A 16,883-nucleotide genomic window follows, 5' to 3' on the forward strand; every position below is an offset into this window, starting at 1 on the left:
CAAGTGGATAACCTCCCAGAGGTAACCGAGACTACTAAGGAGGTACTGAGGGATTTGGAAATTGTAGAGGGAGAAGTACTGCTCAGATTAAATAAGGTGAAATCGAACAAATCACCAGGACCAGATAATATTTATCCTCATGTTCTTAAGGAGGCTAGTGAGTACATATATAAACCCTTGATGCATATTTTTAGGAAGTCACTGCGCACTGGAGAGATTCCGAAGGACTGGAAAATGGCAAATATCATCCCATTATATAAAAAGGGTGACAGGGCAGATCCAAGCAACTATAGGCCAGTAAGCTTAACATGCATCACAGGAAAATTAATGGAAGGAATTATTAAGGATAAGATGTTGGCAACACCTGGCAAGGACAGGAGTTATTCTAAACAGTCAGCATGGGTTCAGAGAAGGGAGGTCGTGTTTTGCTAACATGCTGGAATTCTATGAGGAGGCAACAAAAGGATACGATCAAAGTGGAGCTTATCATATTATTTATCTGGACTTTCAGAAAGCATTTGATAAGGTGCCACATGAGAGGTTGGGCATCAAATTAAAAGAGGTGGGAGTTCAGGGTGATGTTTGTAGATGAGTGCAGAATTGGCTGAGACACAGGAAGCAGAGGGTGATAGTGCGAGGAACCTCATCAGAACTGGCTGATGTTAAGAGTGGTGTTCCACAGGGGTCAGTGCTAGGGCCGCTGCTATTTTTAATATATATAAATGATTTAGATAGTAATATAAGTAACAAGCTGGTTAAGTTTGCAGATGATACCAAGATAGGTGGATTAGCAGATAATTTGGAATCCGTTATATCATTACAGAAGGACCTGGATAGCATACAGGCTTGGGCAGATTTGTGGCAGATGAAATTTAATGTCAGTAAATGTAAAGTATTGCACATTGGAAGTAAAAATGTTAGGTTTGAATACACAATGGGCGGTTGGAAAATCGAGAGTACACCTTATGAGAAGGATTTAGGAGTCATAGTGGACTCTAAGCTATTGACTTCCCGACAGTGTTCAGAAGCCATTAAGAAGGCTAACAGAATGTTAGGATATATAGCGCGATGTGTGGAGTACAAGGACGTTATGCTCAATCTTTATAATGCACTGGTGAGGCCTCATCTTGAGCACTGTGTGCAGTTTTGGTCTCCAGGCTACAAAAAGGACATAGCAGCGCTAGAAAAGGTCCAGAGAAGAGCGACTAGGCTGATTCCAGGGCTACAGGGGTTGAATTATGAGGAAAGATTAAAAGAGCTGAGCCTTTACAGTTTAAGCAAAAGAAGATTAAGAGGTGACATGATTGAAGTGTTTAAAATTATGAAGGGAATTAGTGCAGTGGATCGAGACTGTTATTTTAAAATGAATTCATCAAGAACACGGGGACACAGTTGGAAACTTGTTAAGGGTAAATTTCGCATAAACATTAGGAAGTTTTTCTTTACACAAAGAACGATAGAAACTTGGAATAAGCTACCAAGTAGTGTGGTAGACAGTAAGACGTTAGGGTCTTTCAAAACTCGACTTGATATTTTCTTGGAAGAAATAAGTGGATAGTACTGGCGAGCTTTGTTGGGCTGAATGGCCTGTTCTCATCTAGAGTGTTCTAATGTTCTAAATTATTGTATTATTGTAGTTCCAGTAAGAACTGTACGCTGCTATGCTAACAACAAGCCATGGATTGCAAGTGACATCAAGGGCCTTTTGAACCAGAAGAAAAGGGCTTTTAAAGGCGGTGATTAGCATGAGCTCAAGCACGTGCAGAAGGAACTCCGAGTTCAGCTCAGGGCAGTGAAGGAGCAGTACAGGAGAAAGCTGGAGCAGAAGTTGCAGAATAACAGCATGAAGGAAGTGTGGGATGGGATGAAGATCATCACTGGCTGCAGCTCAAATCGGGGTACCACCATCGAGAGAGACGTGAAGAGAGCAAACCAAATGAACAACTTCTTTAACAGGTTTGACCACCCTAACCCACTCTCACTCTCACCTCGGAGTACTGCACCCTCCACACATCCTTCTGCTGATACCAGCATAGGAGAGACATCCCCACCCATAATTGCAACAGCGCAGATAGCTGAGGAGACTTCGTGCCAGCAAAGCAGCGGGTCCAGATGGAGTATCGTCATGACTGCTGAAGGTCTGTGCATCGGAGCTGGGGGGTCCTCTACAGCGCATCTTCAACCTGAGCCTGGAACAGGGGAGAGTCCCGAGGCTTTGGAAAACATCTTGCATCACCCCAGTCCCAAAGGTATCACGTCCTAGTGAGCTGAATAAGTTCCGGTCTGTTGCTCTGACGTCACATGTGATGAAGACCATGGAGAGGCTGCTGCTTCACCACCTGAGGCCACAGGTTCAACACGCCCTCGACCCTCTGCAGTTTACATATCAGGAGAAGGTGGGAGCGGAAGATGCCATCATGTGTATGCTACACCGATCCCTCTCCCACTTGGACAGAGGCAGTGGTGCTGTAAGAATTATGTTTCTAGACTTCTCTAGCGCCTTCAGCACAATCCAACCTCTGCTCCTTAGGGACAAGCTGACAGTGATGGGAGTAAATTCATACCTGGTGGCATGGATCGTGGACTTTCTTAAAGATAGACCTCAGTATGTGCGTCTTGGGAACTGCACGTCTGACATTGTGGTCAGCAACACAGGAGCACCACAGGGGACTGTACTTTCTCTGGTCCTGTTGTGACGATGCGGGTTCTGCTCCACGCTCCCATCGGCTGTTAGGGAGCCCTTGAACCCAACACCGTCGGTAATGTCACCGATAAGCTAGACAGTGAGGCAATAAACAATTGAGCAAGGGGATGATGTATAAAAGTGCAAGGTGCTTTTATTCAAACAACAAATCCATAGTGCAACAGTGCAGTGTTCAAAGTTAAAGTGCTATGCAGTTCTTTTGTAAACTTCATTAAATAAATAATCCTTAAAACTAGTGCTGAAGTGGAGGTTAAAATCCATTAGAAAACATCTTTAAAACAACGAGGTTAAAACCATGCAGAAAGCTGTCCTTTTAAAAAATCCGGTGCATCCTTCTACTACTGGCGGCCCCCCTTGCTCCTCCCACCTGGGGTTCTCAACAGGGGAGTTGCTCTACATGCAGCTGACCTTCTCTGCACTGTCCTGCTTCAGCTGTTTGGATCGCCTCACCGACCCCTGGCTCCGGTAGGCTCCTCCAGACAGCGACTTGGGTTCCACAGTGACCGGGGCGCCCACGCTGGTGAATACACACCCCAAGTCCCAACTCCTGCTGCCGTCCGCGGCCTTATGCGGAGAGTCATCCACCTTCCAGTCACTCCCGCCCTTCAAAATCAACTCTGCGGGAGCGACCACTACTGCTACTCCTCGGGTGTCGGCCTAACACCCAAGCTATCTGTACAGCTGCAAGCGAGCCTGCACTCGCTCGCTCTCTCGCACCGACTTTCTCTCTCTCTCCACTGCTTCCTGCCTCCTCCTGCAACCTCTGTTTCTTTCTGTCTTTCCTTTTACTTCTTTCTTCCTTTAACCTGCTCGCGCTTCTCTATATATGCGGAGAGGACATGGCAGCTGCAGCCCATTAGCCACAGGAACGATCACGGATGTGGGCAGTCTCTCACCTGTGCACTTTGATGAGAAACTCCCACACCTCAGATTGCCCTGCGGCTCGCTACAGTTACCACACCCCCTCGCTAAGCCGCAAGCATGGCGATTATTTATTTAAAACAAAACGGCCTTTGCTGGAAGAGCTGTGGGCCCATAACACCACACCTGTTCAGCCTATATACATCGGACTTCCAATACAACTCGAAGTCCTGCCACGTGCAAAAGTTTGCTGACGACACTGCTATCGTGGGCTGCATCAGGAGTGGGCAGGAGGAGGAGTATAGGGACCTAATCAATGACTTTGTTAAATGGTGTGACTCAAACCACCTACACCTGAACACCAGCAAAACCAAGGAGCTGGTGGTGGATTTTAGGAGGCCCAGACCCCTCATGGACCCCATGATCATCAGAGGTGACTGTGTGCAGATGGTGCAGACCTATAAATACCTGGGAGTGCAGCTGGATGATAAATTAGACTGGACTGCCAATACTGATGCTCTGTGTAAGAAAGGACAGAGCCGGTTATATTTCTTTAGAAGGCTGGTGTCCTTCAACATCTGCAATAAGATGCTGCAGATGTTCTATCAGACGGTTGTGGCGAGTGCCCTCTTCTACGCGGTGGTGTGCTGGGGAGGCAGCATTAAGAAGAAAGACGCCTCACGCCTAGACAAACTGGTGAGGAAGGCAGGCTCTATTGTTGGCATTGAGCTGGACAGTTTGACATCCGTGGCAGAGCGACGGGCGCTCAGCAGGCTCCTATCAATTATGGAGAATCCACTGCATCCACTAAACAGTGTCATCTCCAGACAGAAGAGCAGCTTCAGCGACAGACTACTGTCACTGTCCTGCTCCACTGACAGACTGAGAAGATTGTTCTTCCCCCAAACTATGCGACTCTTCAATTCCAGCTGGGGGGGTAAACATTAACATTATACATAGTTATTGTCTGTTTTTTACCTGCATTATTATCAATCTTTAATTTAGTATTGTTTTTTTTTTTGTATCAGTATGCTGCTGCTGGAGTATGTGAATTTTCCCTTGGGATTAATAAAGTATCTATCTATCTATCTATCTATCTATCTATCTATCTATCTATCTATCTATCTATCTATCTATCTATCTATCTATCTATCTATCTATCTATCTATCTATCTATCTATCTATCTATCTATCTATCTAAAAGAATAAATCATAATTAATTACAAAATGTAAATGCAATTAATTACATATTAATTGGAATTTTATGTTTTTCCTTCAAGCAAATTCATGTTATTCTATAAAGCAGAAATAATTCAGTGATTCATTTCTGATAGCAAGCAGTTTTAATAATTACTTGCCTCGGCATATAAATTATTTCAGTTAGATTAAACAGTTTTGTGTAACAGATACAACTGAATATACAGCAAAAGACTATTTTTTTTTTGAGCTGCTGTCGATCTGCCCTTCGATCTTCTTAACCCTTTAACCGCCAACTCCCTAAATATTCCCCAAGCCAGGCGAAATCTGAACAATTTTTGTTTTTTTACTTTTTTACATTTTTTTTACATTTTTTACATTTATTCAAGCAGTATTGACCACTAAATGTTGTGCAAGTTGCCAGCGTATACACGAAATCTATAAATGTAACCTGAATTCTCAGCTAAGCAAAACATCTTGATACCAAACCGTGCCCTTTTCAATGGTAGATACTGTCGAAACTGTAAGCGGCCCTTCCACGACAATAAACTTTCATCAACTGCAACTGACAGTCCTGGCATGTAGGGCAACTGAAATGCTTCAAATAAATGATCAATCAAAGGACGTAGCTTGAACAAGTGGTCGCGGTTTGGATCTTTCTTATCTGGCTCGTTTCTGTTGTCATTCAAATGAAAGAATTTCAGCAGCAAAGAGAATCGGTTACGTGTCATGACAGCTGCAAAAATAGGTGTTGCATACATAGGATCTGTAGACCAGTACATCTCAATATCTGGTTTTCTGATTATTCCCATCAACATCAAAATCCCAATGAATTTTTTCATTTCGTTTTCATCAGTGTCAAACCAAGCACGAACACGGGAATGTGGAGGTAAATTGGGATTTTTCTCAATAAACTGTGCTGCATACAGATTTGTCTGATGAACAAAATGTCTAATCAAATCAGGTGACACAAACAGCTCATAAAACTGCTCAGCAGTGTAATTGTTTACATCAACAATAAAGCCACACGTTCCCTCAAACGAATGCAGAAAAGGTAGTTCACCACGGGCAGCAGCCCAGCTGAGATGCTGGGGATACACCCACTCAGCGCCGTCATCCAATGCGTCTTCATTCACAATATCATGCAGCGCACGTTGCTGCTCATCACTGTCACTAAAATCTTCTTCAGAACTGCTACAATCATGATCAGAACTGTCCAAAATCGCCTGCAAAGCCTCACTTGAAGTCAGTTTACGTTTCGCCATATTCACAGCTGTTACATGCGAATCACGTCACATGACCGGCCAAAACAACCACAGACTTGTCGAAATACAACGTAGTAATAATACCCACGCCAAACCGTCAGTTATACTACTTGCCAGGCATTCATATAACCACAGGCAAATGTGCCGGATAATTCCGGCAGTATGGCGTTAGCATTAAAACAGCGGTGCCGGATATATCCGGCAGAGGGCGGTGAAGGGGTTAAAGACTGTACAGCCACTGTCCGTTTTGCTACGGCCCTGGGACAATCTCTTGGCACCAAGTCTCATGTTTACAGTCCCCTCTAGACGATCCGTGGCAAGTCTGTTTTGTCTCTCGGGTCTTTTAAATGTCTTCCGAGAACTTCCGAGAAGATTATGTATTGTCGCATTGCTTTTGCTTTCCAGGATTTTTTTTTTTTTATAATAGTGAGACATATTCAGATATAGAAAACAAATGTACACAATACATTGCTTATAAAATTAATATAGTTATATTATTCATTACTTAAAAAAAAAAAACTAAACATGTTATATAGTAATTTATTATAAAATTTAACACATTACAAGCTGTGTTACTTTTGCATTACTTTATACATTACCATCTAGTAGAGATATGAAATCTGTACTTATAATTAAAATGAATCTGTTTCTTTAAACAAGGTAAAATAGAACATCGCAACATTCATTACTACTCCATATCAGATCAAGAAGATAATATAAAGCTGAATTCAGTGCTATTTATTATGCCAATTTTAGTGCTGTTTATTTTAAGCATTCGTTTTTTCGTAGAATGTCTTTTCTAGCATTAGTTACGATAGAACATAAACTCCAATAAAGCTTTTGTTAAATTTTAATTTTGTGGTGAATTACTTCTCCATTAAGAACTTGTGCTGTTGAAGTAAATACCATCCATCCCCTTTTTACATCCCTGACCTGAAACCCCAAAGATTTGCAGTATGAACAGTGTTTTGCTTTATGCTTTTATTTACTTCTTAAAGTTGACTTGATTATGATGTTTTGCAAAATGGCTGTAATCTCAAGACACATATCAATACTCAGTAACATGTTTGTCTTGATAAATGGATATATTAGGCAAGCTTTAATGCTTTTTTCACATTGGGGTCTTGGTACCCATTAGTTGCACTATAAAGCGCAAAAGCAGACTATGTTTTTTTATAATGTATGATTCACTTTGGAACAAAATATTAGTAATAAATTAAGTTACACTATAATTGTGAAAAAATAACTTTTACTTGAAAGATATTGCACTTATTCTTTAATCAAAACAATACCTTGTTGAGCACCAAGCTTACAAAGGTGTAATGTGCATTGTGATTGCACATTCTGTAAAACATAGACTGTTTTAATGAACCAGTTGATGATTCAGATGTAGTACCCAGTGACATAGAGAGATATTTTAGTGGGAGTTTCTCGAATGTGGACAATGGATACTTTTCACAGAATAGCTTGTTACATTAATTAAAAACATCATGGACACATCTGTGCTAACTTTTACTGTATAGTATATTCACTTTTTTGTTTTTAGATACGTTGGATTTTGTGGAAGTTTTCTTACAGAGTGGTTCTTTCGGTGCATGAAGATCATTATCATGAAACAGCATAGGAAACAATCAAGCAAAACTGACCTCAGTGACCTGCTACCACTATTAATAGACTTTGATTCATTTAGCCCTGCTTCAGTGTGTGAAATGTGGTGAAATTAACCAAATTAAATTAATGTTTTTAAAAATTTAATTGCAGAAACTTTTAACATGTTAATTGCACATGTTAATGGTAATTAATCAGCAGCCCTAGTTCAAATACAATCCCAATTCCAAAAGAGTTGTGTAAAGTGTAAATATAAACAGAATATAATGATTTGCAAATTTCATAAACTCATATTTTATTCATAATAGAATACAGGAAACATCAAATTTTGAAAGTGAGATGTTTTACTATTTCATGAAAAATATTGGCTAATTTTGAATTTAATGGCAGCAACACGTCTCGGAAAAGTTGGGACAGGGGCAACAAAAGGCTATAAAAGTAAGTGATACTTTAAAGAAACAGCTGGAGGAACATTTTGTATCTAATTAGGTTAATTGGCAACATCATTGGGTATAAAAAGAGCATCTTAAAGAGGAAGAGCCTCTCAGAAGTAAAGTTAGGCAGAGGTTCACCAGTCTGCAAAAAAACTGCATCTACAAATTATGGAACAATTTCAGAATAATGTTCCTCAATGAAAAATTGAGAAGACTTTTCGAATATCTCATCATTTCCAGTACATAATATCATCAAAAGATTTGAAAATCTGGAGAAATCTCTGTGTGCACAGGACAAGACCGAATATCAATATAGGAAGCTCATGATCTTCAGGCCATCAGGCTGCGCTGCATTAAAAACAGACATGATTCTGTCATGAAATCACTGCATGGGCTCAAAAACACTTCCAGAAATCTTTGTCTGTGAACACAATTTGCCGTGCCATCCATAAATGCAGGTTAAAGCTCTAACATACAAAGAAGAAGCCATATGCGACCATGATCCAGAAATGCCACCATCTTCTCTGGAACACAGCTCATTAAAAATGGACTGAAGCAAAGTGGAAAACTGTTCTGTGGTCAGATGAATCAATATTTTGACATTCTTTTTGGAAAACATGGATGCCCCATCTTCAAGACTAAAGATGAGAGGGACCATCCGGCTTGTTAACATAAGAATCCCTGAAGCCTACGAAAAAACTCAAAATCCCGGGCCACATTGAATTCCTTTGTACCTCTCCATTAGCGTCTTTTGTTTTTCAAATGTGTCGATCAGCACAAGCAGCAAGCAGTCTGCTATCCCATCCCCGACCGCTGTAGTTCAACTTGGGCAAAAAATTCTCCTAGCTCAAGTCTTTATCTGGATGTGAGGTGCCCGGAGTTGTATAGGGTAAATAATATATAGTTATTTGAAACACATGCATTTCATCTGTGTTTTCCGTGTGTACAACGATCTATGTACATGTAGGATGAAGGAAATGCAAGAAATGCAAGATGTATTAAACACATACCTAAAACACAAACTTTTTTCATGTTATAGTACTAATGGCAAACTTTTGACATGAAGTGTATAATATGTGAAGACTGAAGTCCAAATATCAAATAAACACTTTCACAAAAGTTACATGTATAGCAAAACAAGTGCGCTTTTATTCAAGATTATAACTGATGAAAAAGAAATCGGTTTAGGGTATGACACTGACACAACCGCTAATTCAAAAACCTACTAGTAGTAAAGATAACATATTTTACCTTGAATCATTTTAGTAAAGATAATGCTTAAACGGAGCAGCAAGTTGCTTAACTTTGTTTTGCCAGCTGTTACATGTTTTGTTATTTTCACAAAGTCCTAGATGTTTGTACAGGACTACACACAGGAGGCAGCATTTTGGTAAGGAAAGAACTCTACTTAAGTGGAAGCATACTTTTTAAAGAGCATGTCGGCCTTTTGTTATTTTTGCTCTGTATCTTTTCTGCTACATTTTCTTAATTGCACAGGTGTGAGTCTTTTTTATGCAGGAAAAGAACATTATTTTATTCAAGAAACATTATTATTTAATATATGTTGTTAGTTTATTATGTTGTTAGTTTATTTTTGAGCCATTACTCGTGTACATCTACAACTGAATGTTAATAAAAGTGTCTTTGTGACATATGAGACGTGTGGCTTTGACTCAGAACTGTCTTTTTGTTATTACTTTATGGGAAGAAAAAATATTGAGATATATATCGTATATCACCATTCAGCTACAAAATATCGAGATATGATTTTTGGTCCATATCACCCAGTCCTATTTGTGCCTAAAGTTCACCCGTCTGTGTTGTCAGTATACCGTCACCTGTGGATTACCATCTTTATCCTGGATCATCCTACCCGTATGGATGTATAGACAGTCTTGTGCCTGCCCGTCGTGTGTATAGTGAGACATCTTTATCATCATGTTTTGTCTGCGGGAGAGCTCCCAAATCTCATCACCCCTCATTGCATCAGGAATACCGGTAGGACTGTTTATACATTATTTATGGCAAGCTGTTCCCTGGTTTGTTATTTTATCTCCTTCATTCCACATCATTTGCTGCTGCATTTGGTCTGAGTTATGGAGGGGAGGGATTCTGCTTTTGTTTGTTTAGTAAAGTTTTACCTTCTATTGTTTGTTTAATATGTTCAGTTTTATTATCGGTTAAACCTTGTTGTTTCCGTGTGTCTGTGTGTGAGTGGTGCGAGGTGAGCCAAGGCAGGGTTCATTCCTGGGGTCCCCACACCTAAGAAATAAATAAATCACCTTCCTTTCAGTGGTGTGAATCTTAATGGCACTATGGCCACTACAAAACATCAGAATCAAAAGAAGGTCCAAATATAATTATGTTGCTGTCATCACTCAGTGAGGTGAACAGTGAATCAACAGTTTCATAATTTCATGTTCAGTATATTGTTTATCGTCTATTTGGCACCTTTCAGATGATTTGGAAGTGTCATAGTTTATAAAATTGTAAACAAATCTTTCTTCATTTATTTTTTATGTGTATTTCCATCAAATGTAAAATTATTTAAAATGCAGAATTAGAAGTATCTGCAGGAAACTTCTGTAGGGCATGTGAGCAAGCAGTTTGCAAGACTCAGATATGGAGGTATCAGGTACTACAAAGAACACTTCATTCATTGAATTTGAGACAAATTCCTCATTAAGACCTCTAGATTTTGCAGGTGAGGCAGCTGGAAAGTTGCTCAGTTATTTGTGAACATGAGTATTAGACGTGTAAACTGCTTCACAATTTGTGAATTCTTACTTGCAAGTAACCATATAAAAATGCACCAGTGGACGAGTTTTGTTTAATCATCTCGTATAATTCTCCATTTGTGTCTTCATCTGTTAGAGACTTTGAAAACTGGTAATATCAAAATCAAATTCTTCAACGGATCCATGTGATGACTTGCTATTAGGAAAGAAAACATTTATTGACATATTTAGAATGTCTTCTTTTGTGGCAATCTTAAAAACCAATACTTTCCTTGTTCATCTACTGTACATACTTGTTTAAGATCATTTGTTTTATTTTCTTGCTGTGAAGCTGCCCAATTTCAATTGTTCATGCAGACATTTTGCTGTTTTCATATTGACAAATAAAATCAGTAATAATTTTTATTCTTTTGATGAAATTTATGGGTTTGTCATTACCAAAGATGCATTTTATTTATGTAATTAAAGTATTGTATATCATAATTATAAAAATCAAAAACAGGACATTTTTATGTGACAACTAAGAATTCAACAGTGTGTCTGCTTGGTAATGAGTTAACAGTGATGAAACACACAGTCATGATACATAAAAAGGTGGGCAGTAGCAAAACCTAATGAATGACAGAATTATGATATGTTTTAAATGTATATGAAAGACCACAGTAGGTCTATGAAAATAATGAATGTTAATATCTATCTATCTAATAGTTAACATATTTAACCATTTTAAACTCATGACAGAAATGCAGTTTTATTACATTTTTCCATTTTGTCAGTTTTTGCTTTTTGATTCTGCATGACTGCTTACTGCTTTATGACATTCTCACATGTGTAATGCATCTGTTTTCTGAAACAAAAACACTGTACAATTATAAAGTGGATATACATTTCATAACTAGAAAGATAGATACAATACTTCAGTTTCCTTTTTTTAATTTAATAAAATCTGCATTAAAAATATAAAGGTTCACATACATTTAAAAAAGTATTACACCTGATTTTTGTGGAATGTTTTGGGTAATTTCAAAGTTACATAGTTTGTGACAGCAAAAGATGCACTTAGACCGAATTGCTGCTTGCAAAATTTCAATTGTTCTTATGGAAAATAAAATGTCATGTATTCGCACAAGTACATATAAACTTAATATGAACTTTTACATGAATTAGGTATGCTAAGAAATTAAGGCATATGCCATATTTCTTTTTTAATGAGAGAGGAGCTACTAATATCTCATAACAAAAGAATGGAGAACGGGGAGGAAGATGAATGGGGTCAGCCGGTGGTCAGAAAAGGGGGAACACGTACCGGTTGGGAGCTGGCCAGGAAATAAGGGTGCAAGGAATGATACTGAATGACGAGATATGAGAAATATTGGTGGCTACAGGGATGGCCTGAAAGAGGCCATCTAAAATAGGGAGTCAGGGAAAGCATTGAATGAGCTGCTGCTAGCGAGGTCAGGGTGATAAGAAATGGTTATATAAGATGTAACTTTTGGCTTGATTGGGTTGAGTCAACCTTATTGTTTATTGCAATAAAACTAATTACTCTGTTTGCTTATCCTTCGACTCCTAGAGCATTCTTTCAAGGTGCATGTTATGCTCCAACATTCTCTGTATCTGCTCACATCCTAATTGAATTCATGTCTTCCAATTGGCACAAAATTACTTCATGTGTAAAGGAATATAGTAGAAGTGAAATAAAGTGCTAAAATATATTAAAGCATCTGGGTCTTCAAGACGAAATAAGGGAAGAGCAATTTTTACTTTAGGCAGTGTGAATGTTAGCTAAAAGAAAGACTGTAGCAGCAACTCAATCACATTTTGATTTTAGCTCTCAAATAAAAACACAAGTTGTCAAATAAACTCTCATCAGGCTTAATGACTTACCCTTCATCTAGTCGTTCCACGGCCCTTGGAAAACCTACCGCACCACCTCTATCTCAGATTATCAGGTGTGCACATGACTTCGCACTCATATTAAATCAATCCACCCACCCATTTTTGAGGATCCAATCATTTAAAATTTTAATTTGGCCTTGACCATGTTTTCAAACTAAACCTTTTCAGTGTTTTAATGTACATTTTACAGAACAAACAAAATAATTTAATATAGAATTTGTTATGTCAACAACTAAAACTGAATGCAATTGAAGTAAAGATAACATTCCTTCATTCATAACCCAATTATTCAGCATGGAGTCGATACACAGAAAACATAATTTTACTCAAGCAAAGAAACCACAGCTAAAACTTTAGAAAAGTGTTGAAGAAAATAAAGGTTTGAATATTTTTACTGATAGGTTTATGAATTATGTGTACCTTAGTGCTTAAGCCACTGTTTTTACTGAATTAAAGTCATCAATAAAAAAGGAACTTCTGGACACTCTGTACTTACACTGTATCTGTATCAATCTATATTATTATTGAAATATACGATATACGTTTAATTAATGTTTCCAGTTATAGACTACCTGTGCCTTACAAATACCATCGTTCTGAACCTGCTTTACCCTCAGATGACTGATGTGTGAATGCACGAGACACTTCTGGTCGGCAATGTGCAGGCACTAATGCAAGACTTCCACAATGGCTTCTTTTGCTAAATAATGCAATACTTGTGCAATTTAATGCACTCATTGTTGTGAAATAATGCAATACCTTTGCAATATAATGTAATCATTACTGCAAAATAATCCAATGCTTTTGTGAAATAACGCATTAATTTTTTTTATTTGAGTGGTGAGACTAAGCTTCCATAGCTTCTTGATGTGCTAAGCAATGGAAGAAATGATGTAATTAAATTGTGGATAATTTTTTTGTGTGTTTAGTTTCTACTGGTGTACCATGCACCACTAGCCAGGAAGTTCAATTTAGCCTTAATGCCCAATACCTTGGTCCTTGGGAGACATTTTACTTTAATTCCTAGGTTGACATAATTTTGGAATTCCAACATTCTGCACTCACTGTGGAACCACCAGGAGGAATTTCTTGTTCTGAGTCTCAGCAGCTGTGTGCCGGTATATCTTCTGGGCTCATATTGGTAACTTAGGTACTTAGGGACTAAGTTTTGTTTTCTTGAAACTCCTGTCTCACTGTTACCCTCTCACTGAATCACCAGATTGGTGCTACTGACTACAGTAGGGACTACTGAAGCCAAATCAGAAATGGTCAGAGTGCCTTAACAAGCCAAGTCAACCAATTTTTGGTTTACCTAATTGCTATCAAATTCCTACTGTTGTCCACCAAAGTGTGTATTTTGTCACTAACTTTTAGATGTCTGTATATTTTTAGCCGGTAAAGCTATCTGTTCTGTTGGCAGGAAAACTGAAGCTGTATATGCTGCAGGGCTCCCAACATACAAACGAGTGTGTTCTTGACAGGCATAGAGTAGATAGAATTTGCCTTTAGTGCTAAGTTGATTCTCTTCTGTCTGTGTACTCTATGAAGTTAATAAAAATGTCTCTCTTGATTAGGAATCTGACTGGTTGGATGTGAAACACTTGTTTTCATGCTTTCATTGCAAGCTGGACTACTTACTCTGCTCCACTGGTTTCTTATCTAGTTGTGTGTCACAGTTTGCTCCACTGGTATTTTTTAACTCAGCCTTAATTAGTTTTCCTGGTAAGTTATCAGAGAATCTCCTTTGCTGCTTCTGAACACTTATGAGACTCTCCTGTACTTAATGTAAAGCCATAGTTTGCTGTTCCTGTTCATTTACCATGCTCTTTTCCTCAAGTAATGTTTAAGTTGTACATCACAATATAAAGGAATGCCACATTGAAAATGATTAGATAGAGGAGCATTTTCTTTGTGAAATTTAAAAAGGGAAACATCCAGCCTTCGTGCATGTGCAGCTATGTACTCAAACATCTACCTGCATTATGGTTCAACTTAGTCCTGAAATATAGGTCTACATATGCCATTTGTAAGAATGTTCAGTACCTGGTTCTTAAACCCCTGCTAAAAGTAATATATTACATGTTGAAATTTTCAGTGCATAATTGTTAAAAACCCGAATCAATAAAGAAAAATGTCAAATTAATATTTTTAAAAGACTTTATTCTTTATATACATCCATTATTTATGTTGAAGCATCACTTCTTACATATAGAAGGCCCAAATCTGAATTATCTATGTGTCACCATTTTGCAAGTCTTTTTATATGTTGTATCTTATCACTGCACTCCCTAATTTTATGTGTACGTTCATTTCAATTTGTTTTAATACAGGCATCTGATCTGGTGGTAGAGAAATGTTGCAGGCCTAATCCTAAACCAGATGTTAAATCTTTGGTTTTCGGGAAGTATTTTTCTGACCATATGCTGGTTGTGAGATGGAACACAGAGAAAGGATGGACACGTCCTGAAATTAAGCCCTTCCAGAACCTATCGCTGCATCCAGCCTGTTCAGCTCTGCATTACTCCTTGGAGGCAAGTGCATAATACCGAAACTATCACTGTATGTCTGCCAGTCTTCATTTTCCTACACATATAATTGTTTTTGTTTTGCTTCTTCTATGTTATCAATTGGCCAGCTTTTTGAAGGAATGAAGGCTTTTCGTGGCATTGACAACAGAATACGTCTCTTCAGGCCCATGCTGAATATGCAAAGAATGTACCGTTCTGCTCAGAGGTGCTGCTTGCCTGTAAGTAAATGTGCATTTAAATAGTTGTCTATTTTTGTGTTCACCATTAAATACCAAAGCTAACAGCATTATGCTGAGGGAAAGAAAGAAACTCTGTATAAGTCGCCAGTCCATCGCAAGACACGCACATTCACACTATAATATGTTTATAATATGTTTCTGGGAAGTTAGAAAAATTAATCAAACACTCAGGTAAGAAAAACCCATGTAAACCTAAGGAGAGCATGAAAACTATATCTGGTGTGGGTAGACCTCAATTTTCATGCTTAGATTCTAGACCTGAAATCAGTATGCAGACAACAATACAAATTTCCATACCGGATCCCAGAGTTAACGACGACCACCAGTACTGTTAGTCAACAGGGTGCTGGTGGAAATTGGGCTACTGTTGGCCGAAGAAGGAGAAGAAAAGGGGTGAGACGTGTCCGGAGGCAAGAGGAGAGTAGGAAGGCAAAGAGAGTGGAACTGAGAGTAGGAACTTTGAATGTTGGCAGTATGACTGGTAAGGGGAGAGAGTTAGCAGATATGATGGAGAGAAGAAAGAATGATATATTGTGCGTGCAAGAGACTAAATGGAAGGGGAGTAAGGCCAGGTGGATCGGGGGTGGATTCAAATTGTTCTATTATGGTGTGGATAGGAGGAGAAATGGAGTAAGGGTTATTCTGAAGGAACAGTATGTCAAGCGTGTTCTGGAGGTGAAAAGAGTGTCAGACGGAGTAATGATTATGAAGCTGGAAATTGGAGGTGTGATAATGAATGTTGTTAGTGCATATGCCCCACAAGCTGGGTGTGCAAAGGATGAGAAAGAAGATTTTTGGAGTGAGTTGAATGAAGTGATGACCAGTGTACCCAAGGCACAGAAAGTGGTGATTGGAGCGGATTTCAATGGACATGTTGGTGAAGGGAACAGAGGAGACGAGGAGGTGATGGGTAGGTATGGTGTCAAGGAGAGGAATTAAGGTCAGAGGATAGTGGATTTTGCCAAAAGGATGGAGATGGTTGTGGTGAATACGTATTTTAAGAAGAGGGAGGAACATAGGGTGACGTACAAGAGTGGAGGAAGATGCACACAGGTAGATTACATCCTATGCAGAAGAGTTGATCTGAAGGAGACTGAAGACTGCAAAGTGGTGGCAGGGGAAAGTGTAGTTAAGCAGCATAGGATGGTGGTCTATAGGATGACGTTGGAGATCAAGAAGAGGAAGAGAGTGAGGGCAGAGCCAAGGATCAAATGGTGGAAGTTGAAAAAAGAAGGCTGCAAGGTTGAGTTTAGGGAGGAGGTGAGACAGGCACTGGGTGGCAGTGAAGTGTTACCAGACAGCTGGGCAACTACAGCAGATGTAGTAAGGGTGACAGCAAGAAGGGTGCTTGGCGTAACATCTGGAAAGAGGAAGGAGGAAAAGGAAACCTGGTGGTGGAATGAGGAAATA

The 16,883-nt window shown here is 39.0% G+C and overlaps 1 protein-coding gene across 1 annotated transcript in view; it reads left to right on the forward strand.

The window, feature by feature from the left end:
• The window catches only part of bcat2 (branched chain amino-acid transaminase 2, mitochondrial), a 322,343-nt gene that overhangs the window by 121,085 nt on the left and 184,375 nt on the right, over window positions 1-16,883 (forward strand). The window contains exons 3-4 of the mRNA XM_028813656.2: window positions 15,037-15,237; window positions 15,342-15,452. Coding sequence (XP_028669489.1) covers window positions 15,037-15,237; window positions 15,342-15,452 — 312 coding nt within the window. The remainder of the gene's footprint in view (window positions 1-15,036; window positions 15,238-15,341; window positions 15,453-16,883) is intronic.

This window comes from Erpetoichthys calabaricus, chromosome 11 (genome assembly GCF_900747795.2).
Source record: "Erpetoichthys calabaricus chromosome 11, fErpCal1.3, whole genome shotgun sequence".
Taxonomy (NCBI): Eukaryota; Metazoa; Chordata; class Cladistia; order Polypteriformes; family Polypteridae; genus Erpetoichthys; species Erpetoichthys calabaricus.